This window comes from Sminthopsis crassicaudata, chromosome 4 (genome assembly GCF_048593235.1).
Source record: "Sminthopsis crassicaudata isolate SCR6 chromosome 4, ASM4859323v1, whole genome shotgun sequence".
NCBI classification, from domain to species: Eukaryota; Metazoa; Chordata; class Mammalia; order Dasyuromorphia; family Dasyuridae; genus Sminthopsis; species Sminthopsis crassicaudata.
The window spans coordinates 463,433,747-463,460,430 of record NC_133620.1 but is presented as its reverse complement, the minus strand read 5'-3'; the positions used below and the strand labels follow the sequence as shown (position 1 = coordinate 463,460,430).

The window sequence follows — 26,684 nt, the reverse complement described above, 5'->3', positions numbered from 1 at the left end:
CGGCTCTCGCCCCCGGCCCGGCCCGGGGCTGGTGGCTGCGGCGCTGGGCGCCCGGCCCGGCCCGGCCCCGGCCCCGGCCCCGGCCCCGGCCCCGCCGAATGCATGAGGTTGATGCTCCTCTGCTGCACCTGGAGGGAAGAACGTATGGGAGAGGAGGAAGGTGAGCGCGCGTGCAAGGGTGCCGGAGAGTGCGGGAGAGTGCGGGAGTGTGCGCGGCTCGGCCGGGGCTCGGGCCCTCCCCGCCCCGCCTCCCGCGGCGTCCTCCGGCGCCGGCCCCCCGCCCCTCCTCATCCCCATCCCTCTCCGCCCGGGTGACCCCGGCTCCGGCGCCCCAACTTGTCCCCCACTCCCCTCCCCCAAAGGGGGATTCAGAGCCCGGGGCAGGATCCCGCAGTCCGCTCCGCTCTGCAGAGGGAAAAGCGGGCTCAGGCTCAAGGTCGCCCCGGGGGGAGGCGGCAAAGCGGCAGCTGGAGCCTGGCCCTGCCAGCCAGTCCCGGTGCTCCCCCAGCCCCGGCCCCGTGCTCCCCGCAGCCGCGTCCCGGTACTCCCCCAGCCCCGGCCCCGTGCTCCCCGCAGCCCCGGCCCCGTGCTCCCCGCAGCCCCGGCCTGGTGCTCCCCGCAGCCGCGCTGCCTCTTGTTCAGGAGCCGGAGTTCGAATCCCATCAGCCTGTGTGACCTTGGACCTTGACCTGGCCGAGCCTCAGTTTCTTTATCTGTAAATTGGAGAACCTGGCTGGATGGTCTCCAAACCCGGAAGGCCCTGAACCTCCCCGCCGCCTTTACCTCAGTTTCCCCGGCTGTCCTCAGTACCCCCCCTTGCCTCCCTCCACCCCATGGTCCCATCTCCTGGAGCTGCCCCTGTTCTTTCCTGCTCCCCTCGCCTCCCTCCCTCCCTCCCATCCCCCACCCATCCTGAGCCTGTTCTACATTGAGGCCATCAGACCAGATGCCCACAGCTAGACTCAGCCAGGCTGCCCCCCTCCCCCTCCCTCCGCTGAGCGGCTCTCCTGGGTGGTCTGCCACCGGCCTCCCCTGACTGCTGCCCCAGAGTCCCCCCTCCTCCCCCCGGGGCACTTTTTGGCTCCCCAGGACAGCCGGGCCCTCACTCTCAGTCCTGGGCCCCAACCTGCCTCCGGGGAGGCCCCCAGAGGAGGAGGGAGCCGGCGAGGGGGGGGACTCCTGGCCCCCACTTTCCGCCTCTCTGGGCCTCAGTTTCCGCCTCTAAAAATGGAGGGGCAGAGTCAGAGGCCCCAGGTCTCCTGTGCCGCAGTTGGCAGGCAGAATGTCGCCTGGGGGGGATTGGACCGAGCAGGCCATGACGTCGGGGCATCCCTGGCTTCCCCTTTCTGGGCCCCCTCCCCCCGACCTCCAGGGGGCCTTGCTTTCCTCGCATCAAAGCCGGCTCTGGAGGGGCCGAGAGACCCTGGCACCCCCTGGGACCTCTCGGGATGGAGGGCTCCGGCCCCCTGTCGGGAGGGGGAGGGCGAGGAGACTGCCGGGGACAGCAAAGGGCTGTTCTGGTCCTCCCACTGTAGGGGGCCTTCGTGGCCATGTGGCCGCGGGTGACGGGCCAGGGCTCACCTGTGAGAGCTCTAAAAGGGCCCCAGCCCGCCGGGCCTGCTCTCCCAGGCAGGGGTAATCCAGGGACAACTTCCTCCCCGTGCCCCCACTCCCTTGCCATCTATGGCCCCCCCCCAGCCACATCCAGGGTAGCCTCAAGGCATCCAGATTATTTCCACCTTCCCAGCTTCTCCAAACAGGCGGGAGGAAGGTGGGGGTCCTCAAGTGGGCTGAAGGAGCGCCCTGGCTCTCGCTCACATCATCATGTGTGCTGGGAAAGCGGGGGTGGGGCCACGCGGGGGCGCTGAGAAAATCGCTTCCTCTCCGGGTCTCAGTTTCTTCATCCCCGAAATGGGAGAACTAGTGCTTGTTCTGTCTCCTGAGGGCTGTTGTGCGGTCCAGAGAGAGAATGAATGTTTAAAAAGGGTCCCGAGGGCCCATAATCCTAAACGTCAGTTATTATTTCCTCCTCGGACCGCAGCTTCCCTCTCGGTGATGTTAGGGAATCGGCCCGTTGATCCCCGAGGCTCCACCGTCTCCGGGCTGTGGCTAGCTCCGGGAGAGCCGGAGGGATGACTAAGCAGGAGGAGACCCCGGTGCCCCTTTTCCCCGCTTCTCCTCCTCTGAGCTCCAGGGTCCTTGTCACTCTTTCCTCCCATCCCCTCGTCCTGGCTCAGCTGGAACGACGGGCCCGCACTCGGGGCCAGGGACACCCCGGCCTCTTGGTACCCTGGGCCTCTGGCTCCTTTCCCATAGTCTGGACATCAGTCATGGGCTCAGAGAGCTCGAGGGGGGGGGGGGGAGCCGGAGGCCGGCCCGTCCTACACTACGTAGAAGTTATGTAGGAAAAACTGAGGCCCAGAGACAGATCCCCCCCAGCCCACCATGCTCTGTGATTCCAGAGTCTCCCCTTCCAGGGGACTCTGAGGAGGCCGTGCCCAGAGGCATAGGGCACCAAACGCTGGCTCCTCTGGGAATGGATGGGCCAGGAAGGGAGAATGGCAGAATCCCCACCCTTGTCATCCTTCCTTCTGGTCTCAAGTTGAACCATAAGCCTTGAGGGCAGGACCTGGGCTGGTTTTGTCTGCCATGGAGTAGGCCCTTCAGGCCTTTCCCTTCCCCCCCGCACGACTAATCCTCTCTGAACGCCAGGTCCAGATGGCCTAGGGAAGGGTCCCGCTCGGCCCCAGCCTGGCATGGGAGGGGGAGGGGCGGGCACCGTGCCAAGCTGTCTCTTACTCACTGTCCCCCTTCTCCCCCATCTGCTCCCCCTTTACAGGAAGTGACCTGCCCGTGTGTTCAAGCTGTGGCCAGAGCATCTATGATGGGCAGTACCTCCAGGCCCTGAATGCTGACTGGCATTCTGACTGCTTCAGGTAGGGCTGGTGGGGCAGAACAAGGGCGAGGAGAGGGGAAGAGGGAGGGACGGCATTCTCCTGGGCCTTGTTAGGGCCCAGCCCCCCAGCCCAGCTCAGAAATGACCACACCTGAGATTGCTCTGATATGGGAGCTCCCTCCACCAGGCCGACCCCGATCCCCGTTTGGCAGTTTACAGTCTTAGGAAGTTGCCTGGAAAATGGTGTGTCCGACCCAAAATGGGCCAGAGGCAAGACCTGAATTCAAGCCCTCTGTCTTAGAGGTCTGTCAGCTGGTCATCCCCAACCTCAGAATGCACCTCAGTGACTAAACAGAGACCCCAAGTAAAACGTCTAAAGCAGTCAGAGCCGTTTAGAAAGGAGGCTGGATTCGGAGGCAAGAAGGCTGGCCAGGTCCTTCCCCACCATCAGCCCCAGCGTCCCAGGAACTGTCCTTTAGTCAGGGGCTCTCACTGTTTGGGTGTCTGCAGCCTCTGTGGCAGAGTCTGGCGAATCGCCCAGCTCCTTCCCAGAATCCTCTTCTCACACGCACTGAATAAAAGCCCAGGGACATTCCTGATATTGAACCAGTTATCAGAGTATTGCTAAAAACAAGTTCACAGACCCCCGGCTGAGAGCCCCAGGTCTAACGGACAAAGTGGAAGGAGATAGAGAGGACAGCGGAGGTGAATTCAGAATGACCCTGCCTCGGTGACAAAGCCGGGAACTGGCCGGGAGATCTGGGTCTTATTGTCCCTCTGTGTGTCCTGGAGCAAGTTAGCGGAGCTCTGTCTACACAGGATAGCAGACTGACCCCTGGAAGGGAGCTTAGAGGCCACCTTAGTTCACAGAGGAGGAGGCCGTGTCCCAGAGCTGTCCCATGGGGGAGGGTCAAACTACTCTTGCCCCTGGACCATGCTGGGGGTGCTGAGAAAACGGCTCTCGATATTCATCTCTCCAAAAGCAGAAGCTGCCCCCGAGAGCTCACGCCCCTTCCAGCTCTAGGGTGCTGTGGGCCTTGTGACAGGGATGGGCCGGCGCCCAGTGCCAGGCACTCGGGAGCGTCCTGACCACCTTCTCGGCTGCCTGTATCTCTGTGTCATGCCCACCTGGGCTAGGAGCACTTCTGGAGGGCCTGGCACACATACAGTCTCAACAAGGGTCTCAGGAGGACTTGGGCCTGAGAGTCTCCCTGAGCCACTCATTTCTGGGCCACTCCTCCCGGCCTCCTGGCACCCCTGGAACTGGATCCACAGGGCCGAGCTCTGGGTGACATGCAGACCACAGGGCGGGAAAGGACCCCAGAGAGCATTTCTTCCAGTCCCTTCATTTTAAAGAGGAGGGAGGCTAAGGCACAAAGGGCAAAAGGGGCTTTCCTAAAGTTCCCAAAAAGTAACCATCAGAGGCAGAATTTGAACCCTGGTCCTCAGGCCCCTCACTTCTCCACTTGGGCCGTCTCTGGGCCTTGGCTCCCTGGCTTGTAAATGAGAGATGCAGTGGATTCAGTGGTCTTCAAGGCCCCTGGGAATCTTGTATCTATGAAGCCCCCTCCCCCAGCAAGGGCCAGTCCCACTGCCCTGAATCCTGCTCAGGAATTATTGTTATTGATCACTACACTAAAGCCACATTTCTCAGCATTAAATGATCGTGGGATACTCTTTCCTTCCATTTTATTGAATTTCAACTTAATAACAATAAATTAGATTTCACAAATTGATTAGTAATAAATTATACAATAGTAATTAACAAAATAATGGATTGAATTTCCATACTGACTGTTTACCCTCTCTGGACCTCAGTTTCCTTGGGTGTAACATGAGGGGGACGAATTGGCCTCTAAGCTCCCTTCCAGTTGTGTTCTGTAACCCTCCCCAGGAGACCGGGGACCACTTAGCTTCTTTCTCAGGGCCTCAGTTTCCTTAGTCATGCAGGGGGTGGGCCCTGAAGCCATGATGCAGGGGGGAGGACCTCAAAGTGTCCTAGGACTGGGAACCTGCCTCAGTTTTCTCATCTGTAGCATGAGGCGCTTGGCCTCTGTGGCCTTGAGGTCCCTCAATCAGAGCGGTTTGTCCTAGATCTTAGGGTGTCCTGAAGACAGGGATTGGTGAGAAGTGAGGTCCAGAGGGACCCCCCCACACACACCCCCTTCTCTGAATCAGGAGCCTGTAGGCACTTTTCCCATTGGAAAGCTGGGAGGAGGGAAGGCTCCCTCCCTCCCCACATTTTCTCCCTGTCTCTGGGCCTTCCGAGCCTGCAGCCCCACTGGCCCCACCCCTGAGTGCCTGGTTTCTAGGTTCATAGACTGGGGCTGGAGGCGGAGCTGGAGACCCAGCTTCCTCTTCGGTCTGATACCCCCAGAGGCCACAGCTACCGGGGATGCTGGCCTCCACGCTCAGGAGACGCTACTTCCTCGCCAGGGCCAAGTAAGTCACCGCCACAGACCCTTTTCCCCCTTGGGAGAGGGGCTCGGCCGTGGGGCTTCTTCACCCGAGGAGCCTGAGGGCCTTCCCTAGCCCCCCCAGGGCTGTGGCAGAGGGAGGGGGGAAGTCTGGGAAGCCTCAGAGAACCGAAACATGGCATGGAGCGCTTGTCGGCCTTCTAGGCCTCTCTCCCTCCCAGAGCTCCACTCCCCCTCCCTCTGTCTGAGTGGTGGATCCACCCCCCGCCCCCATCATCCTGGACAGAAGTCCTGCTTCAGACACTCAGTCCCTTTTCTGCCAAATGGACGGGCTGGCCTAGACCAGGGCTCCTTACTGTGCTCTGGGAACTTTTCTAAAAGAATATTGTGAGAACCGTATGTCCCGTGGTTAGTTTCTTCTATCATTCTATACATTTTATTTTGTCTATAAATGAGGGTCAGGGGCTTCCTCGGGCTGCTGCCAAAGGGCACCCCCTCGGCTCCGGGCTTCGTGGTCTCAGAGGGTCTTCCAGCCCCAAACTGGGCATCCGGCATCCCTCAAATGAAGGGTGGGGCAGGTGAGGTTAGTGCTGCCCGAGGGACGGCCTGGCCTAGGGGATGGCTGGCCTGGCCGGGAGCTTCCGTCTGCTCTCAGAGAAGGCCTGGGTACTGCCGGAGAGCCGCCCGTATCTGAGTCCGAGCTTCTCCATGGGCCGTGAATAAGCCTGGGCCGGGCTCAGCCTCCAGCCCAGCCTCCATTCTAGGTTAGAGGAGAAGAGATTTTTCACCTGGTATTATTTATGATTATATTGCATCTTGTGGTTTATCTCAGCCTTGCTTTGCCCCTTCGTTTTATGGAGTCTCCAGGAAGGGAAGGATCACTGAGCAGGAATTAGCCGAGCTGGACCCTTGCCGTTCGAGGCTGATCCGGGAGGCCGGTGACTTCGGCACCTCCCTGGCCCAGGGCCTGAGTGCTCCTGACCTCTGCCCTCCCCTCCTGCCGGGGCTCGCTGGTTATTCTTGGCCAAAGTTACCTGGCAGGCCTGGCCCAGTCCTCGGCTGCTGAGCAGAAAGCATCTGGCATCCTCCGGCCGCTCTCCCACCGGGGCAGGGCCAGCCTCACAGCTGCTGCTTCTCCTAATTAGCCTCCCCCCAGCTCCCTTTCTGTGGAAGCGCCATATTCCCCTGGAGGGAGGGGAGGGAGCCCGAGTGCCGTCCCCTCAGAGGCAGGAAAGGGTCTCCCGTCAGCCGCCCTCCTTGTCCCTACCACCCCGGGCCTGTTGGGAGCCTCTCCGCGCTGTGTCACTGGGGGGACAAGTCAGTCCGGCTCCGCGAGCCTCTATTAAGCACCGCTTGTTTGCCGGTTGTCGTGCTGCCCTTTGGGATGTCATTGTTTAAAAATGAACCGGCCTCGTCCCTCGAGGAGTTTGCACTCAGAGGAAGCAGCCAGAACTTAGATAAGAAAATGCTTCTTTTTCTTTTTGGCGATGAGAGAACTTTCTGGGGGAGTCCTGAAAAACGAGCCCAGTCTTCAGGAGAACCAAGGGCTTCTGGGGAAAGGGGGACCCAGGCGGGGAGAGGAGGGACGGGACCAGTGGGGGCGCAGGAGCGGGCGGCCGGGGGAGGGCCGGGCCGCCAGAGCGGCTTGTCTTAGATCCCGGGTCCGGAGCGTCTGAGCGGGCCAGCGGCGGGGCCTGGAAAAGATAACTTGGGAAAGGGAGAGGCTGCCGTCCCAGGAGGGGGCCCGGGCTGTGGGTGTGAATCCAGGGAGCGATCAGGTGGAAAAGATACGTTGGGAAACGGCCGGAGTCGGGGGAGGCCGGCGGGAGGCTGCCACAGTGTCCAGAGACAGGACGGGGTCCGAGCTCAGGGCGCTCCGTGAGTCAAGGGAGAGGGTCAAGCGGAGGAAGGGCTTGGAGGGGGGCGTGCAGGGGGAGGGAGGACAGGGCGGCCCGGGTTAGCCCAGCCCGTCTCCCAGGGGCCGCGGAGACAATCCTCTCGCCGGTCACTTCCGTTTGGGCCCGAGTCTCTCTCCGAGGGGGAGGGGGAGGCTCGGGCGGTCCGGGGGATGTTCGGTAACGGAGGGGCCGCCTGCTGAGCACGGGGGTGTTTCCCATCCCATCTCTCAGGATGTCCCGCGTCTGGGGCAGGAGGCCCTGACGTCACCGGACCGGGGAACTCGATGACAGACTTCTAAGATTAGATTCTGAGGGGGCGGGCCGGGGGCGGGGCTTCTGGGCGCCCTGCATTTCTAAGAAAGCCCCCGGCAGTGAGGGGGGCCGAGTACCGGGCGGGATGGGGCGGGGCGCTCAGACCCCTGGTCCCGTCCTCCAGCCCCCCACCCCCGGAGCAGCCCAGGAGGGGGAGCACAGAGGCCGGTTTGTGCGGCTGGGCCGAGCCAGCTCCCCTAGAGATGCGGTGGGGAGTTAATGGAGCTGCTGAGCCCCGCCCCCGCCCCGCCCCCTCACGGGCCGCCATTGGCCAGGCCAGCCCGTCTGGGTTCAAGTTCACCACTGAGCTCCGGGATGACATCATGGCACCGGAGCAGCGGGGACTCCAGAAAGCCACGTTTCTTCTCGGCCCCTCCCCCAGTGCGCAGCCCCCTCCCCCCAGCACACCCGGGTTATTCTCTCCACCACCTGCCCTCCCCACCATCGGCTTCCCTGCTGAGGGCTCTGGCACCTCCTTTCTGCTCCGCTGCACGCCTTACAATGCAGGGCTGGTGCCTCCTCTGCCCCGCCCCCGCCCCTCCCCCCTCCGGAGCCCCATCTGCAGCCCGGACTGCGGCAGCTCCTTCCCGGTCTCCCGGGCTCTTTGGGGGGAGGGGAGGGAGCAGGAGGCGCTTCAGCTCCCAGACAATGAGGAACTGGCCGGGCGCCTCTTAAAGAGACCGCGGCTCCGGTGCCGCAGTCCCTCCGCCGTCCCCCGCCTTTTCTCCCTCCTAGTCCTCCTTCCTTCCTGTTGGGCAGCGGCTCTCCCCTTTCTGTCCCTCTTCTTCCCCCCTCCCCCTGCCAGATCTCCCCTTTCTGTCCCCCCTCCCCCCCCCCCCCCCGGGGTCCACACTCAGGAGGGGGGAGCTCAAGTTGCGGGGGCCGGGCCAGTGACGTCATGGGCCAGGCTTCGGCCCGGCCTCGGGCCCATCTAGCCCAGGTCTCCCAGCAGGGACTTAACCGCAGATTTTAAAAGAACAGCTGGCGGTGTGAGCCCCGCCCCGGCTGTGGCAGCCTTCCCGGGCCTCAGTTTCCCCAGCCCTTGTGAAGGTTTGGACTGTGCTGTCCCACTTGCGCTGGGGAGCTCGGGGCCTCTGCCCTCAGGAGCACCCCCCAGCCTCTCCCGAGGGCCCGAGAGGAACCCCCCCCCACTTGGTCTCAGACTCAGTTTCTTTGTCTGCTACATGCGGAGACCGCCAGAGGCTGCTCTAATCTGCCTGTTTGTCTGTCTGCCAAAAACACACCCCAAAAACTCCAGTCTGCTCAGGTCTGAGATGCCTGGAAATCAAATCCAGAGCATCACAAAGGAAACTATTGAAATCCAGGATCCTCGTTGATTTTTAAATCCAGAACCCGTGGTTTTTAAAAGTAAGCCTGGGAGCCTCTTGCAGCGGGTCTCTAAAGTCTCCCGCGTTTCCAAAGCCTACTAGAAAACAGAGCGGGGCAGAGAGCCCGGGACTGGGGGTCAGAGGCTCCCGGCAGCCCTGGCAGATCTCGGGCACATCCTGCAGTGTCCGAGTCTCGGTTACAGATCAGGGACAGGCCGGCCTCCTTGGTCTCCACTTCCCCCAAACCCCCTTCGTAGAATGAGCTCAGAATCTCAGGACCAAAGGGTCAGAGGACTCAGATTCTCTTCGATCCCTCCAGCACTGAATTCTGTGGTGCCGGCATCTAGCGCCGGCATCTAGCTCTCCCAGACGCACTCCGGCCCCAAGGCCTTTGAAGTGTCCCTGCCCCGTGCTGTGCTGCTGTAGATTAGGAGGGCTCCCTGCCCGTGCTGATGGACCTGAAGGGGCCAGCGGTTCTTCCTGGAGGCTCAGGCTGTGGAGCTGCCAGGGTCCCCGGGCAGGGGCGGGGTCCCCGTGGGCAGGAGCAGAGTGCCCACCCAGCTTCCTTCTTGTCTCCGGCCCAGGTGCTGTGAGTGCGGCGCCTCCCTCTCCCACCAGTACTATGAAAAGGATGGGCAGCTGTACTGTAAGAAGGACTACTGGGCCCGCTACGGCGAATCCTGCCATGGCTGCTCTGAGCAGATCACCAAAGGGCTGGTCATGGTGAGTGTGCGCGCACACACACACACACACACACACACACACACACACACACACACATACACACACACATACACACACATACACACACACACACACGTGGGAGCTGTTTTCCCCCTGGATTCCTCTCCCTATTTCCAGCACACGCTCCACCTCTTGTCCACGCTCGATCCTGCTCTGGCCTGTGATCAAGTCCTTTGTGTCCGCAGTTCACCTTCCAGAATATCTGATCTCCGAGGAGCCAGGCTAAGTCTGACTCGACCTTCTCAGAGCTCTCGGCCTCTGTTGGGGGGCCTTGTGACCCATGAACTTTGTACCCCCTTTAGTGCCCAACAGCATTCTGCACGTGGTGACTGCTTAATGAGTCTGTAGGGTAGATGAGCAGATGGATGATTGGACAGATGGATGGTAAATGGACAAATGATGCAGTATGAATGAATAGATGAGTATATGGATGTTTGGAAGCATGGATGGATGGTGACGTTTGGATGAATAGAGGAGTAGATGGCTGATTGCATGGATGGATTGTAGATTGAGTTTATCTGAATGAATGGATGGATGGATAGATGGATGTTTGGAAGAATGGATGGTGAAGTTTGGATGAATAGAGTAGATGGCTGATTGCACGGATGGATTGTAGCTTGAGTTTGTCTGAATGAATGGATGTGTGGATGGATGGATAGATGGATGTTTGGATGAACAGTTGAGTAGATGGATGATGAATGTAGGATGATCGATAGTTGAGCCGATGGAGGATTAGATGAATGATGGATGATGGATGGATGGGTGGATGAATGGACGTATGGAGGAATGAATTCAGTTGAGTCATTGAATCCGTGATTGGCAGGAATCTGGAAAATATGGAGGCTCCTGGTTTGGACAAAAGTATAGAGGCCCAGACCATACCCATCTTGAGCAAGAAAGGCGCATTCCAAATTCTGGCCTTTCTCCCTGTGTGTCCAGGTGGCAGGAGACCAGAAGTACCATCCCGAATGCTTCATCTGCCTCACATGTGGGGCTTTCATTGGGGACGGGGACACCTATGCCCTGGTGGAACGATCCAAGCTCTACTGGTGAGTTTAAGCCCGGCCAGTGACCAAGACAGATGGCCCTGGGTCCTAGCCCTGGCTTTGCTAAAAAAAAAAATTAATCCCCCTTATGTCATGGAACACGTCATTCTTTGGGTCTCAGTTTCCCCTCTCTGTGAACTGGGAAACTCCAAACTAGATTATTGTTTCCCAAGCTAAGGCAGACTCGTAAAATAGTTAATCTTCTACAACTCTGTCCTCACCATTGAGAGTCTTCCAGAGCCCTCAGTCAGTCAATCAACTAGCATTTATTAAGCCAGGCAACACAAATATAAACATTGAAAATATAAAAAATATATTTGTGGAGACACAAATATAAAAAATGGAGCAATTTCTACTCACAAAGGGAGTATTACTTTCCAATGTGGGAGACAACTCCCCCTGAAAATATGGACAGTATCAGTTACAAAGTGAAGAAATGTATACTGGTGTGCACAAAGTAGTGTGGGAGGAGGGCGGGCACTAGAACTTGAGGGAAAGGAGTTAGGCCAAGAAATGGAGCCCTAGAAATGAGGAAAAAGAGGAAATCTGAGATTGGGAGGAAAAGCAATCGGTTATTTGTAGAGTTTAAAAGTTATATAATTATCCTAATGACGTTTCTTTTCTGTCCATAACAATTTGTCCCCAGAACAGTGGATTGGCCAGTCGTTAGGGGCCCTTCCAACTGTCACATATGACACAGGCTGGGGGGCTGAGACTAATTAGGGCCCATTTGACTCCTTTTTTTCTCCTTTTGTCTGATCTCTGGCTTTCCTCCTCTTTCTTGCCCTCAACAGCGGGCATTGCTATTACCAAATGGTAGTGACTCCGGTCATCGAGCAGATCCTGCCTGACTCACCGGGGTCCCGCCTCCCGCATACGGTCACCCTGGTGTCCATCCCAGCCTCCGCTGATGGCAAACGAGGGCTCTCTGTGTCCATCGACCCACCCTACGGCCAGCATGGCGGTGGCTCTGAGCACTCCCATACTGTTCGCGTTCGGGGGTGAGCATCCCTCTTAGGGTCTCCTCAGGAGGTGGGAGGGTGAAGGTGGATCACCCTTTAGGTGCAACTCATGTGGTTTTTACTTCGGAGCTGGCCCTGGGACTGGGGATTTTGAAAATATGGGTAAGGAGTCCTTGTGAACTCCAGCTAGGAGATTCAGGCTAAGTGTTGGGGAAGAAGGCAAAGCCCCAAGATCAGCCCCAAAAACTAAGGCCTTGGGGCCTTAGTTCTTTCAGGGAATATGGGGCAAAGTCACAGGCTCACGGAACTGCAGAGTTTGAGGGTTGGAACGAATGTCATTGGCCATGGTGGACCAGTCCATGACTAACCAAGGATATGCACTCACACCCCCATACCTGATCATCCAGGATCTGACGGGGCGCTCACCACCTTCCCAGGCAGACATCTCCACTTTGGAACAGCTCTCATCATTAAGCAGTGTTTGCCAACGTGAAGCCCAAATGCCCCTTCCAGCTCATTACTTTGGTTCTTCTGAGGTCAAACGGAACTCCTTTGTCCTTGTGACAGTCATTCAGATCTTGAAGGATCACGTTCCCCCTGAGCCTTCTCTTCCCCAGGCAAAACATTTCCATTTCCTCCTCCCTTCCCCATAAGGCCCTTGATCTTGCTGGCTGTCTTCCTCTGGACACGGTCCACTTCATCATCGTCCGCATTAACCTGCGGTGTCCAGGGCTGAGCTCCAGACACCACGGGCAGTCTGAACAGTCTGTCCGGTGGAAGCATGAGCTCGTGATTCCTAGAAGCTCAGGCTGTCTCGATGCTGCCCCATCACGCTCCAGAGCAAGAAACAGCCTTCTAACCTGGGCTAGCATCTCCATTTCTGGGCACAGACACTTCCAAATTGGAGGCTGTCCAGACGAAGACAGCTAGAATGGTTGCCAGGTCTGGAAACTGTGCCATTGGTTGAAGGAAATGAGGATGTTTAGACTGGAGAAGAGAAGATGTGAGGAGGGACAGATGGGAGTGGGGAAGGATAAATGCCAGGAGGACTGTGATCTGTGATCTGGAACAGCATCGGACTTGGCCTGCGTATCCCCTGACGACGGACCTGGGAGGGAGAGGTGGAAGTTTTAGAGAGTAAGATTTTGGTTCAATTGCTGAAAAAGTGATGAAGATAATATAATGATGAATATTTATTAAATATCTACAGTGTACCAGGCACAGTGCTAAGTACTTTACAAACATATCATTTGGGAGATAGATGCTATTAAAAATTTTACAACTGGTGAAACTGAGGCAGATGGAAATTAAGGGATATTTCTTAAGGTCACACAGCTAGTTAGGCTGGATTTGAACACTGACTCTAGGGAACCAGACATGTATATCCTTCATGTATGGATTGTGAGAACTATCCAGCAGTGGATTTAGGCACTTCTGAAAGTACTGAGCTTCCCATCACTGGAGGGGAGACACAGATGCAAGCTGGGAAGGGGCAGGAAGCTTTGAAACCCAATCGTGTAACCCTGGAGCGGGCAACCCAAGAGTCTTGCTCACCCTTGGCCCATCTCGATACTCCCAAGCTCATCAATGAGCATTCCCCATCCCCAAAAAGACACTTTTATTAACTACCTGCTCCGGGCAGGACACTGGAGAGACAAGGACAGAGGGCAAAACTTGCCTGCCCTCGAGAAGCTGACATTCTAGTGGGGAGACACCATGTACATGTGTGAGTCTCTAAGCCAAGGCCCAACAGGAAGGAAGCAGAGCCTGCTGTCAGACACCCCAACTGCTCTGAGTTTGGGGAAGGAGCTTCATGGAATGGGACCCTTCTTCTTACCCTCTTCCCTTCCCGTGCCGTGGCTCCTCAGTCTTCTCCATGAATGAATCTCTTTAAAATTAACTGGAAGCATGATTGAGCAGAGAAAATGTGAGGTTTGCAGTCAGAGCCCTGGATGGACAAATCATTCCCCCTCTATGGGCCTCAGTTTCTCCATCTGTAAAATGAGAGGGCTGAACAAGGGAGCCTCTAAGACCTTCCAGCTGGCCCTAATTGGGCAAGGGATAACACTAATTGGCAGTTAGGACACTTTACTCTTCCTCTCTGCAGGCCCAGGCCCTACCAATTGGAAATGAAAACACTGCTAAGTCTTTCTGCTCCTGCTCCTTCTTTTCAGGGGCTGAGGGGAATAGGCGGAATCCTTCTTCTGGGTACTAAGAGACAAGGATCCCCCAGTGGATTTGGCAGTGGTCTGGTTGCCAGGACTCCTGGTGGGTCCTGAACCTGGCTGCTACCCATCTAGTTGTTGGTGCACGTGGTTCGGCTTTTGCCGGCAGCTAAGGTTTGCGTCCAGGCTTTTATTGCCCTCTAATGATGGTTCCCTCCTCTGCTAACTGCAGGACTTGGTGCATGATTCTTATGGTCTCTCCCCATAATAACATGCCATGATTACGTGGCAGCCGCTGGTCTCCAACTCTTTCTATTCTGTGCCCTGTAGAGTGGACCCAGATTGTATCAGCCCAGACGTGAAGAACTCCATCCACATTGGAGATAGGATCCTAGAAATCAATGGTACTCCCATCCGGAACGTCCCTTTAGATGAGGTAATCCCCACAGTGAGAGGTGGGTGGGTGGACGGGCTAAAGGGGGCAGGAGAGGCTGAAGGGTTTTGGACCCTCTCGCTCATGTGTGTCCATGCTTGTTCCCTGCAGATCGACCTGCTGATCCAGGAGACCAGCCGCCTTCTCCAGTTGACCATTGAGCATGACCCCCATGATGTCCTGGCTCATGGCACAGCTCCAGAGGCCAGCCCTCTGGCAGATCTTCGAAGCCCACTGTGTTCCCCAGCCCGAACACCCACCACAGAAGCAGGGGGGCCTGTCCGGCAGAGACCTGTCCTGTAAGTCATCTCCAGGATATACCCCTGTGCTCTGGCGTGTCGGGCAAGGGCCACCTTCTCCCACTATTCCCTTTTCTGGCCATTTCCCAATTTGAGAAGAAACCATAGGCTCCTATTGAAGAGAAAATTGTTTTTGTACAGCTCCCTCTGCTGACAATTAGCAAATCCTCTGACTAGAATTGAGGGTAATTACCTCACTAGCCCTTCATTCCTGTGTGTTTGGCTAAAACCCTTTGAAAAGTAGACCCCTAGGGGGCAGCTAGGTGGCGCAGTGGATAGAGCACCAGCCTTGAATTCAGGAGGACCCGAGTTCAAATCTAGTCTCAGACACTTAACACTTCCTAGCTGTGTGGCCCTGGGCAAGTCACTTAACCCCAGCCTCAAAAAAAAAAAAAAAAAAAGAAAAGAAAAGTAGACCCCTGAAGACATGGTCTTCCCTTCACTTGGTGTGAATTCAGCAGGATCTGGAAGGCTCCTTGTCCTCCATTTTTCTCTTACACTAGACAGTTAATGTACATTTATTAAACACCTGCTGAATGCATGGCACTTTGCTAGGACACATGAAATATCCCGTGCTTGCATTACCCAGTTAGCACTCAAGTGCAGATTCAGACAGCTCTGCACATGGAGTGCCCCCTAAGCATGAGGAACGGGGTTTAATAAAATGAGATCGGAAACATGAGACTGCTGATGCCTTAGGTAAGTGAGGGAGCCGCCCCACAGGGAGAAGGGAGCCCCAGGCTTGTGTGATTTGATCATTTTGCCAAGGGGCAGCTTAAATACGCCTCTGCCATGGAGGGATGAAGCAGTGTAGGAGAGGATTATTATAGGATAGAACTAAGTGGTTCTTGAGGCAGAAGAAGGCTCTAGCCCACCCCCACCCACCTAGGTGGGAAGTAGAGAGTGGAAGAGCTCCACCTTAATCCTACAAGTCTGTCTTATCTGGGCCCACAGGAGAAGCTGCAGCATTGACAAGTCACCCTGTGGCAGCTCCCTGGGTTCCCCAGCCTCCCAGCGGAAGGACCTGGGCCGTTCTGAGTCCCTCCGAATTGTCTCCCGCACCCACCGCATCTTCCGGCCCTCTGACCTCATTCACGGGGAAGTGCTGGGGAAGGGCTGCTTTGGACAAGCCATCAAGGTATGAGCTCTCACTTGCCCCAGGGTGGGTGGGAAGACCCGGAGAAGTGAAAAAGTTGCTGAATATCCTGAACATCCCCCTCGCCTCAACTTTCTCCCTTACATTTATAGCATCAAATCATAGTGTTAGAAGGACCATTTGGGTTACTGTACTCCACAGCTTTCCCTTTACAGATAAGCCAAGTAACACTCAGAGAGGCAGTTATTAGCTCAATGAATGGACTGAATGAAGGACTGAAATATGTCTCGCACCTCAGACTAATTTTCTTTCCCCCGTGCCACTGGATTATACAGGTCATCATCAACTTCCACTTCCACTGCTTATGCCACGTTCCCCTGGGTTACTTGGTGGTGACTCAAAAGGTTTTTCTGCTGAGCTTCCTTCCTCTCCGGAGGAGTTGGAGCGGGGCCTTCTGAGGCTTTCCCTCCGGGCCAACCCCCGCTTGGTGATTTCCCCAGGTGACTCACCGGGAGACTGGCGAGGTGATGGTGATGAAGGAGCTCATCCGATTCGACGAGGAGACGCAGAGGACGTTTCTCAAAGAGGTCAGTCTGGCTCTGCGGGGGGTCCGAGCACTTTGTAGACCCTTACTGGCATCAGTTTCACTTTTAGCCAAACCTCGCTTTTGTTTCAGTTTTCACTTGTTGGGGCAGCTAGGGGGCGCAGTGGAGAGAGCACGCAGCCCTGAATTCAGGAGGACCCGAGTTCAAATCTGGTCTCAGACACTTAACACGTCCTAGCTGTGTGACCCTGGGCAAGTCACTTAACCCCAGCCTCAAAAAAAAATGTTTTCATTTGTTGAATTCAATTTTATTTTTATTTATTTTTATTTCATTTTATTTTATTTTCAGATTTGTGTTCCTTTCTTCCCACTTTCCCCCACTATCCCCTCAAAACCAAAATCCAAAAACTCCAAGTCTCAGTTATCTGATTTATAGATGATCTAGAGGCTCAATAAGGGGAGGACCCTGAGGTCACAGACTTAGAGTTAAAAGTAATCAGCTCCTCCTTGATGAAGCAGCTCATAAAGAGGTAAAGTCTCTTATCCAATGTCTCACAGCCAGTGGGAATCACAAAGAGGTGACCTCTGACCTTAGAGCCAAACGGGGAAAGAATCAGTGCCGCCATTTTACTCATTAGTTTGGGGGGAAAAATCTACTGATGGGAGGCAATAATTATTTATTAAGTAACTGCTGTGTATCAGACGAGATGCAAAGAAAGGCAAAAATAATCCCCACCCTCAAAGAGCTTACATTCTAAGGGGAATTATACGAGTAACTGCGTACAAGCAAATGTGTACATAGGATAGAACAGAGATCAGCAACGGGGGAGACACTGGCGTTGAGGGAAACTGGCCCGGGCTCCTTGGAGAAGGAAGCCGAGAAGGGCCGGTATCGAGTCAGGAGACGGGCTGCCTTTTGGGAGGAATCCAGTCCAGATCCAAGAAGGCAGCTGGTTAGAGGGGTCAGAGGGGCCAGGTGGTAAAGGGCTTTCCTGACCAAAACGAGGACGTTATATCTTCTCTTAGAGGGATTGGGAACCACTGGAATCTATTAATGAGGGAGGGGAAGGAGGGGCCGGGTCTGACGTGGACTTTGGAAGATCTCTTTGGGAGCCATGAGGGAGGATGGATGGCCTAAAGAGGCTTGAGGCAGGGAAAGCAGCCAGCAGAGCAAGGGGAGGGGGGCCTGGGGCATTTGGGGATAGGAGATTGAAGGTTAAGAGAGAGGTTAGGGCTGGATGTACCATTCACTTCAACTTTTCCAACGCTACAAAGAGGTAATGATTGACCCCATGGAGCTGATGAAGTCCCTGCATGAGATAGTATCAAGAGGGAAGGAAGAGGGCCCAGGAGAGGACACTCCTGGTTAGCAGGCAGGAGCTGAGTGAAAATTCACCAAAGGAATTGGGCAGAAGGGCCATTGGAAGCCAGGCATTGAGGGAGGGAGGAGAGAGCCCCGGGATCATGGGAGATTCTCGATTGGGTAGGAAATGAGAACTGAATGACTCCCCAAGGAGGAGAGGCTTCCGTGTGATGGTAGAGGAGGGATCTGGAAGTGGCGATGGGGGCGGGGATTATCCAACCTCCCCACCGCGACCTGTGAGTTGGGGGAAGGGTTATTACGAGCGCAGTGGGGGGAAAAGTGGCCAGGGACGCCATGATCCTGAGGGGGACAGGGTGGGGAGGAGGGGGATGGGGAGTGTCATCGGGTTGGGGTACAAGGGACCCAGCAGAGCGGGATGGGGAATGGAGCTAATCCAGTGGCAGCCGGGGCTTCAGAATCTCGGAAAGGAGGAGTTTGATGGGGCGGAATACGCTCTCGTGGAAGAATGAGTTCAGGCAAGTTGTTGTTCCCAGGGGGCTGGAGGGCAGCGTGGAGGTGGGGCAGGCCGGTGGAGAGTGAGCCTTCTCACAGCCCGGGGATCCCGGGTAGGAAGGAGGGTACTCGGGAGGGCCTGGAGCCCAGGGCCGCTTAAGCTTTTTCACTCAGAACTTCCTTTTGTGACAGGAATTTTTACAAGGCCCCCGGTATATAGGTACATAAAATAGTATCAAGTCAAACATTTCCTGGTAATAAATCATAATTTTGCAGCCCATAGGGGATGAGGCCCCCAAAAGCCAAGCTCTAGCCCAGCCGCCTCATTTTATAGATGGGAAAACCGAGACCCAGAGACACAAGTGACTCGGCCGCAGCATCTTCCTGAGGCTCCTCGAAAGTGGGGGGGGGAGGAGGGGGGGAGCCGTGCTCCTCTCTTAGCCTTTTCTGCCCTCGGTTCTGCTCCGTGGCCGCCCCCTCACGGCCGCCATCATGCCTCGCCGCTTGGCTCAGCCTCTGCTCCCCGAGCAAGGGCCCCCACTCTCCTGGGAACCCGAGAACAGAATGTTGCTTTCCCTCTTGCTCTACAGAGCTGCAACCCCGAGGGAGGTGCGCTGACTCACCCCGACAGCCAATTGAGGAAAGAATCCTCGAGCCTGGGGGAGGAACTTCGTGAAAGCTCCCAGTGCCCAACGTGGAGCAACCCTCCCCAAAGGGGCCGCTCGGGCCTTAATATTATCCGAGGCTCCCTCCTCCCGTCCCAGCTGGCTCATCTGGGCAGATGCTTTTAGCTGCTCGGACCCCAGGCCTGCGGTTCCCCAGGCTCCGGCTGCCTCTGCTTATGGCTCTGACTGGGGGGGGGGCCCTCGTCCTGAGATGGGGAGATGTGCTGTCGTTCAGCCAAGTGCTCGTGAAGCTCCTACTATGTGCCGGCGCGCTCAGGCCTTGAGACTGGGCCAGGAGCCAGGGGCCAAGAGTCACGGGCTCAGCCCTTCCACCCGAGCAGATCAAAGGGGCACACATTTAGAGCCAGGAGGGGCTGAACCCCAGGGAGGTGACATCCGTCACTCGCCCACGGTCATGGAAGTCCAGTTCCTGAGGGCAGAGCCAGGATTTTAGCTGGACCCCCGGATCCCTTTCTCTTTCTCATGTACCACGTTGCCTTCTCCAGTTACGGCGCCTGTGGACGACAGGAAGGTTAAGCCGGAGAAATGGGTGCAGGGGCCACGGGGGGCCACGGGCCTGCAGGAGATGGAAGCTTTCCTCTCTGCCTTCCCCTTCTGGGGCCACAACTGCTGCTCCCCAACTCCCGGCCCTTTGTCCCCTCCTCAGGTGAAGGTCATGCGGTGTCTGGAGCACCCCAATGTGCTCAAGTTCATCGGGGTGCTCTACAAAGACAAGAGGCTGAATTTCATCACCGAGTACATCAAGGGCGGCACCCTCCGGGGCATCATCAAGAGCATGGTGAGTGTGTCTCGGGGCAGTGCTCAGTGGGGATGGGGGCGACAGCCAGGGAGTGAATGGCGCTTCCATCTCCAGTAGCATTTGTGAGACAGCTGCCTGCGGTCAGCACCAGGGCCAAGCTCAGGTCTGTGTCTGGGATAAGATCATTTTGTCTGAGGTTGAAATCCAGTCAGACTCTGAGGTCAAGGGCCCAGAATCAAGGGGTCAACTTGGGGAAGAAATGAGAAAGAAAGGAAATGAGTATTTCTCCGTTGCTGTGTGGCAGACGCTGAACTAATGCAAGCGGAAGCAAAAAGAGTGGCAGTCCCTGCCTAATGGGGGGGGGAGAAAGAGACAGAAAAAAAGAACTGATGGGGGAAGCGGGGGAAGGAAGGTTCAGCACGCGGCCCTAACTTTGAAGTCCAAAAAATGGGAACAGGACCGGGCAGGGCATGAGGAGCTTACCCATGAGAGGAGGAGGTTGGTCATTCTGGGGCAGGGGTTAAGGGGTCAGGGTGGGGCAAAGGTTAGGGCCAAAGGAAGAGCTCGGCCGGAGCAGGAGCCAGGCTCGTGGATGAGCGAGCCGGAGGTGGGCCCCATTGCGGAGCTGGGACAGCTCACTCCCAGACTAAGGCCTGGACCCCCCGAAGATCCCAAAGCCGGTTCAGAGGGAGCCCCGATGCCCAATCTCTGTGGCCCTGACCCCTGTCTTGTGGCCAGGGGGAGTGTCTGGGGCTCATGCCCCCGCTCCCTGCCCAGCTCACTGGCAACCCCCTCTTTATCCCACAGGACAGCCAGTACCCGTGGAGCCAGCGGGTTAGCTTTGCCAAGGACATCGCCTCTGGAATGGTAAAAGAAGGGGAGCAAAAGAAGAGGGGGGACAAGATGGAGGGCTAGGGCTGGGGGAGGGGGTCCGGGGCCTGGGGGCTGCTCGGGGGCCCTCCCTATGCCAGTCCTGGAAGTTCTGCTGTTAGGGATTCACTCCCTTGGGCTCCACATTCTCTCTCCAAGCTCTCCACTGGGAATGTAGATTTCCCGAGAACCCACAAATTCCTTCATGAGATTATCAGCAGCTTCCCCCGGGTTTGGGGGGGAGGAAATGGGATAGAAGGTAGGGTCACAGTGGAGCCCCTGAGAGTGGGAAGGGTGGGGAGCAGTGGAAGGGCAGAGGTCAAAGGAGAGAGGTCACAGCCCAACCAGCTGCCACCCACCTCTGCCACACAGGCCTATCTGCACTCCATGAACATCATCCACAGAGACCTGAATTCCCACAACTGCCTGGTGCGAGAGGTGAGGGCAACGCCAGCGGAGAGCGGGCCCGGTCAGGATGGGGGCCACGGGCGTGGGGGGCCTCATCTGGCCTGCAGACTCGGTTTCTTTTTCCCTCTCTCATCTCTCTTCCTCCTTCTGGAGCTTCCTCTCTTTCCCCTCTATCTGTCCCTCTCTCTTGCTCTCTTCCCTTCACTCCTCTTTATTTCTCTTTCTCTTCCTCCATCTCTCTGTCTCTCTCCCCTCCTTTCCCTGTCTCTGTCTCTCTTCTGTCTCTTTGTCTCTTTCTCTCTGTCTCTTTTTTTGTTTCTCTATGTCTCTCTTGGGCTCTCTCTTCTCTGTCTCTGTGTGTCTCTGTTTCTTCTCTGTCTCTGTCTCTTTCCCTCTCTCTTCCCTCTCTCTGTCTCTCTCTCTTCTCTGTCTCTGTCTCTCTCTGTCTCTGTCTCTCTCCATCTCTCTGTCTCTTTCCCTCTCTCTGTCTCTCTTGGGCTCTCTCCTCTCTGTCTCTGTTCTCTGTCTCCCTCTTTCTCCTCTCCTCTCCCCCTCTTCTTCCTCCCTTTCACTCCCTCTGTGTCTCTATCTTTCCCTTTCCCAAACAAGACACCTGGGTCCTCCTGGCTTCAGACCTCCCCAGACAGTGCCCGAGGGGGATCCCGAAGCTGCCGAGCCTCCCCCCCTTCACCAGCTTCCTTTGGGGGCCGCGCTGCTAGCCAAGTCCCCGGAGAGCCGTCTTTCCCATTCTCTTTCCCACTAAATGACCTTCAGAATACATTTTATAGTAGCTGGGGGGGGAATGGAAACAGTGATAGGCTGAAATAGAAGGGGCGAAGTTTGGTTTCCTGCCTCACTGTGACCTTGGGCTGTCACTGGCTGCTCGAGGTCTCAGTTTCTCCATCTCCACAGTGGGAGTGGTGACTCCTCCATGTGTGCCCAGTCCTGAGCCGGACGTGGCTGTGGGGGCAGGATCCCGGCCTTCCGGGAAGTCCCAGCCCAGGGCCCCAAACATGGGACGGCCCCGAATGGTGGCTGAGAGGAGATGGGTGGGAGCCAGAGCCTCCCGGAGCAGATGGGAGTTGAGTTCCGCGGGGTTTGGGCGGGTGGAGAAGAAGAAAGGGGAAGGAAGAGGTGGGCGTGCTGAGGAAAGGAGACCTCAGGAGTGACGGTGGAAGACGGCTTCCCTGCAGTTAGGGCCCAGAAGGTGGAACTGGCCGCCGCCCCCACGAGCCCCCAGATACCCTCCTGAATGTCGGGGCCTCCCCAGCAGGGATGAGCCCTGGCGGAGCCCAGGGACAGACAGGCCCATGGAGCCTCCGCGGGAGGGGGCTCGGGGCTGGGCGAGCCCTTTAGGGTGGGAGCTCCTCCAGGTCACGGGGCCAGCTCCTCCCGTAGTCGGAAGGGGCCGAGCCCCACTTTGAACCCCCTCGGGGTTTGTACCTGGTGCCGATGGACCCCCCTCGTTACCTCCCAGAACAAAAATGTCGTGGTGGCCGACTTCGGGCTGGCGCGGCTCATGGTGGACGAGAAGAACCAGCCCGACCAGCTGCAGAGCCTGAAGAAGCCGGACAGGAAGAAGCGCTACACCGTGGTGGGGAACCCCTACTGGATGGCGCCCGAGATGATCAATGGTGAGCGGCGGCTCTCCAGCTCCCCCATTGCCTCCCTGGGCCCCAGAGGGGCCGCCCGGGCCTGCTGCCTCCTCTGTGAGGGGCCGCCCCGGCCTGCTGCCTCCTCTGTGAGGGGCCGGCCGGGCCTGCTGCCTCCTCTGTGAGGGGCGGCCCGGGCCTGCTGCCTCCTCTGTGAGGGGCCGCCCCGGCCTGCTGCCTCCTCTGTGAGGGGCCGGCCGGGCCTGCTGCCTCCTCTGTGAGGGGCCGCCCGGGCCTGCTGCCTCCTCTGTGAGGGGCCGCCCGGGCCTGCTGCCTCCTCTGTGAGGGGCCGCCCGGGCCTGCTGCCTCCTCTGTGAGGGGCCGGCCGGGCCTGCTGCCTCCTCTGTGAGGGGCCGCCCCGGCCTGCTGCCTCCTCTGTGAGGGGCCGCCCGGGCCTGCTGCCTCCTCTGTGAGGGGCCGCCCGGGCCTGCTGCCTCCTCTGTGAGGGGCCGGCCGGGCCTGCTGCCTCCTCTGTGAGGGGCCGCCCCGGCCTGCTGCCTCCTCTGTGAGGGGCCGCCCGGGCCTGCTGCCTCCTCTGTGAGGGGCCGCCCCGGCCTGCTGCCTCCTCTGTGAGGGGCCGCCCGGGCCTGCTGCCTCCTCTGTGAGGGGCCGCCCGGGCCTGCTGCCTCCTCTGTGAGGGGCCGCCCGGGCCTGCTGCCTCCTCTGTGAGGGGCCGCCCGGGCCTGCTGCCTCCTCTGTGAGGGGCCGCCCGGGCCTGCTGCCTCCTCTGTGAGGGGCCGCCCGGGCCTGCTGCCTCCTCTGTGAGGGGCCGCCCGGGCCTGCTGCCTCCTCTGTGAGGGGCCGCCCGGGCCTGCTGCCTCCTCTGTGAGGGGCCGCCCGGGCCTGCTGCCTCCTCTGTGAGGGGCCGCCCCGGCCTGCTGCCTCCTCTGTGAGGGGCCGCCCGGGCCTGCTGCCTCCTCTGTGAGGGGCCTTCTCTTCTCCAGCCAATTGCCCCAGGGGAAAATCTTAAAAGGTCAGAACTCCGAGTCATAAAGATAAATGGAAAGTCTGTTTTTCTAATTTTTTCCCCTGAGGCTGGGGTTAAGGGACTTGCCCAGGGTCACACACCAGGAAGTGTTAAGTGTCTGAGGCCGGATTTGAACTCGGGTCCTCCTGAATTCAGGGCAGGTTCTCCATCCACTGTGCCCCCTAGCGGCCCCCTGATAAATGTAAAATCTTAAAAAAATAAAGGAGTTGAATTAAATGATATACGGGGGCCCTAAAAAAAAGGAAGGAGGAGGCCCCTTAACAGTCCGTGTCCCTGTTCGGGGTGACCGTTCCGTCTCTTCACCAGGGCACAGCTATGACGAGAAGGTGGACGTGTTTTCCTTTGGCATTGTCCTCTGTGAGGTAGGTTCCCCTGGTGCGGGGGGAGGGGGCGAAGTCTCCTGGCCTGGCCCAGAGGGCTTTGCCAGAAGGTTCTGAAGGGGGCCCTGAACGCCCCAAGGATGGAGCTATTCCTACTGGCGTCTTCCCGACTCCAGGTCCACCCCCCCGCCCCCGCCCCTGCCCGCTAGCTTCCTTCCGCCCTGTCTCCCCGTTAAGGTCAGAGATATCTGTGGTGGGGCCCCCAGGCCCCTCCCCCTCTGAGTCTGGTCCTGCAGACCAGAATATCTGGGGCCTGTCCGCCGGGCCTGGCTTGGCCAGGAGGACATTAAATGCCGGCGCCGTGGCCGTGGCGGGGCCCTGGCGGCGCCTCCAGGACTTTGGCCGTTCTGCCTGGTAGATCATCGGCCGCGTGAACGCCGACCCCGACTACCTTCCCCGCACCATGGACTTCGGTCTCAACGTCCGAGGCTTCCTGGACCGGTACTGTCCCCCCAACTGCCCGCCGAGTTTCTTCCCCATCACCGTGCGCTGCTGTGACCTCGACCCTGAGAAGAGGTGAGCGGCGTGCCAGCAGAACCAGGGAGGGCCGGGTTCCCGGGAGCAGCAGGGGCCGGTCCCGGGGCAGAAGGGGGCGCTCTCTGCACGGGAGGAAGTGCCCCCAGAGTCTCCCTTCCCTCGGCTCCTCAGGCCATCTTTTGTGAAGCTGGAACAGTGGCTCGAGACCCTCCGCATGCACCTGGACATCCATCTCCCCCTGGGACCGCAGCTGGAACAGCTGGAGAAAGGCTTCTGGGAGACCCACAGGCGGGGCGAGAGCGGGCTGCCCATGCACCCGGAGGTCCCCGACTGAGCCCGCCCGACAGCCGTCGCCCTCCTGGCCCCGCGGCGCAGGAGTCCCCGTGTCAGCCTCAGCATCGCTCCCATCCACAGCAGAGCAGGCGGGAGGGGAAGGGAGACCTCCCCCCGTCCCGTCCATTCCCGCTCCCTCCAGGAGCCCTCTGAGCCCCCTAAAATGCACAGTCATCATCTCCTCGCAGCTCGCCGTGCCCGGGGTCTGGCCCAGCTCAGGAGCCCTTCCTTCCCCAGAGGAGGTAAAGCCAGGCTTGTCCACTGCAGCTCAGGATCTCCCGGGGAGGGGTCACCGTTCCCGGGAAGTCTGGGGGCACGGAGGGGCAGAGAGAACAATGTGTCTAGGTCGCCATGGTGACCGCATTTCAGCATTCATGCCCCCTCCCCCTCCCCCTCCCCACCAGGCCCTCTCGACCAAACTTTCACTCCTGTCCTCTGCCTTCCGTGTTTGTTCTTTCCTCACCCTCACTGTGACTGCCCTCGGCTTCTAGTAGTGGCTGCTCTGCCCCCAGCCTTGCTATAGCTCACTCGCTCCTGCCCCTCGCAGGGTGGCCCTCGCTGGCGCCCCGGTTCCCGGGGACGCTTCTGTCCGCTCCTTTATCCTCCCGGCTTTGGCCTGCCTTGTGAACCACGCCCCCCTCTCCTAGGGCCCGCCCATCTTCCCCATTCCTCCCCCTCCCACTTGGGACGGTGATGGGGGTGGGCTGGGGGACAGTAAAGGTGGGCTTGAGAAAGGAACAGAAGCTGCCCCTGCCCCCCTCGCCCCCTGGGAGGAACGAGGAAGGGGCTGCCCCGTCCCTGGGGAGAGAGCCGAGGGCCCGGCCCCGGTACTCCGGGCACCCCCAGCATGCTCTGTCCCAGCCGAGCGGGGCCTTGGCTCTGAGGGGGCTTGCACTGGAAGGGAGTGAGGAAGGCCAGAGGCACAAAACCCTTAGATTTTCCTGTTATTTTTAATTTTTTTCAAACATAGAACTTCCAGGAATCATTCATAAGGTTTTACAGGCTTTGCCCCAAATGGGTGTTCCCTGAGGTTGGATTTTGGGGACGTCTCCCTGTGCCCCGCTCTGTTGAAACAGCGTCCTTGTTTCAGGGAGTACGTAAGGGGAGACAGAGACACAGACTGAGACAGAGACAGACAGGGAGACAGAGAGAAACAGACAGACAAAGACAGAGACAAAGAGACAGACAGAGACCGGGAGACAGAGAAGAAAGACAGACAGGGAGACAGAGAGAAACAGACAGACAAAGACAGAGACAAAGAGACAGACAGAGACCGGGAGACAGAGAAGAAAGACAGACAGGGAGACAGAGAGAAACAGACAGACAAAGACAGAGACAAAGAGACAGACAGAGACAGAGAAACAGAGAGACAAAGAGACAGACAGAAATAAAGATAGAGACAGACAGAGGGACGTGAGCAGACACAAAGCTGCCCGCAGCTCTAGCTGGACAGCACGTGGGGAGCGCCTCCGTGGCCCTGCCCGGCTCTCTGCCTTTCAGAGCCCTCTCTCTTGCATTCGTCCCCTTATTTGAGCCATACGCCGCCTTTGTTGTCCGGCCCCCGTGAGCCTTCTTCCCACTGTCCGACAAGGAGTCCCAGGCCCGTGCTCGTGGCCGCACCTCGGGCCTGGGGCCGAGCCGGGACGAGAGCCATATTGCGAGGAGTCAGAGCTAGGACCACCCCAGGAATCATCTCATCTCATGCCCTTGGGCTCACAGCGGGGGAGAAGCCCCCAGCGAGTCCGGACCAGGGCTGACCGCGTCGGAGACGCCGAGATTAGAACCCGGGTGTGAGTGTGTCTGTGTGATGTGAGTGTGTGTGTGTGTGTGTCTGTGTCGGTCACTTGGACACAAGGGGCAGCAGGTGGACAATAGTGCAAACAGGGCCAGGGCAGCGGAGAGAAAGGGCAGAAAATGGTCAGTCTGGGGCCTGCCAGCCTGGCCTCCTGGGAAGGCCCGCCTCTACCTGTCCCTGTGTCCCCGCCGTCACGGAGGTGGGAGCGGACATTCCCGGGAGCCCTCCTCCCTTCTCCCAGGGGGTGTCTGCCCTCGTCCCTGGCACAAAGGGCCCCTTCCTGTCTGTCGAGGTAGTGATCCTTGGGGCAAGAAACCCCTTTAGCTAGAGTATCCCCCTCCTCTTATTTTCTTTTCTTTCAAATCACATCGGAGTCGCTCCATCCCTCTGTGTCTCAGCA

At 58.1% G+C, this 26,684-nt stretch overlaps 1 protein-coding gene across 2 annotated transcripts in view; it reads left to right on the top strand.

Moving 5' to 3' along the window:
- Window positions 1-26,684, top strand: part of LIMK1 (LIM domain kinase 1) — a 27,266-nt gene continuing 582 nt past the window's right edge. Inside the window, exons 1-16 of one of the 2 annotated variants that reach the window (XM_074264055.1) lie at window positions 1-160; window positions 2,840-2,936; window positions 9,436-9,574; window positions 10,535-10,644; window positions 11,436-11,642; window positions 14,099-14,204; window positions 14,313-14,500; window positions 15,455-15,638; window positions 16,097-16,183; window positions 19,289-19,420; window positions 20,189-20,248; window positions 20,624-20,689; window positions 22,137-22,293; window positions 23,606-23,661; window positions 24,038-24,195; window positions 24,328-26,684. The exon at window positions 24,328-26,684 is cut by the window's right edge and continues 582 nt beyond it. In XM_074264055.1, the coding sequence (XP_074120156.1) occupies window positions 103-160; window positions 2,840-2,936; window positions 9,436-9,574; window positions 10,535-10,644; window positions 11,436-11,642; window positions 14,099-14,204; window positions 14,313-14,500; window positions 15,455-15,638; window positions 16,097-16,183; window positions 19,289-19,420; window positions 20,189-20,248; window positions 20,624-20,689; window positions 22,137-22,293; window positions 23,606-23,661; window positions 24,038-24,195; window positions 24,328-24,490 (1,968 nt within the window). In that variant the 5' untranslated portion in view covers window positions 1-102 and the 3' untranslated portion in view covers window positions 24,491-26,684. Of the gene's footprint in view, window positions 161-2,839; window positions 2,937-4,619; window positions 5,339-9,435; window positions 9,575-10,534; window positions 10,645-11,435; window positions 11,643-14,098; window positions 14,205-14,312; window positions 14,501-15,454; window positions 15,639-16,096; window positions 16,184-19,288; window positions 19,421-20,188; window positions 20,249-20,623; window positions 20,690-22,136; window positions 22,294-23,605; window positions 23,662-24,037; window positions 24,196-24,327 lie in introns of those variants that run through there. The other variant, XM_074264056.1, reaches the window with a different exon arrangement.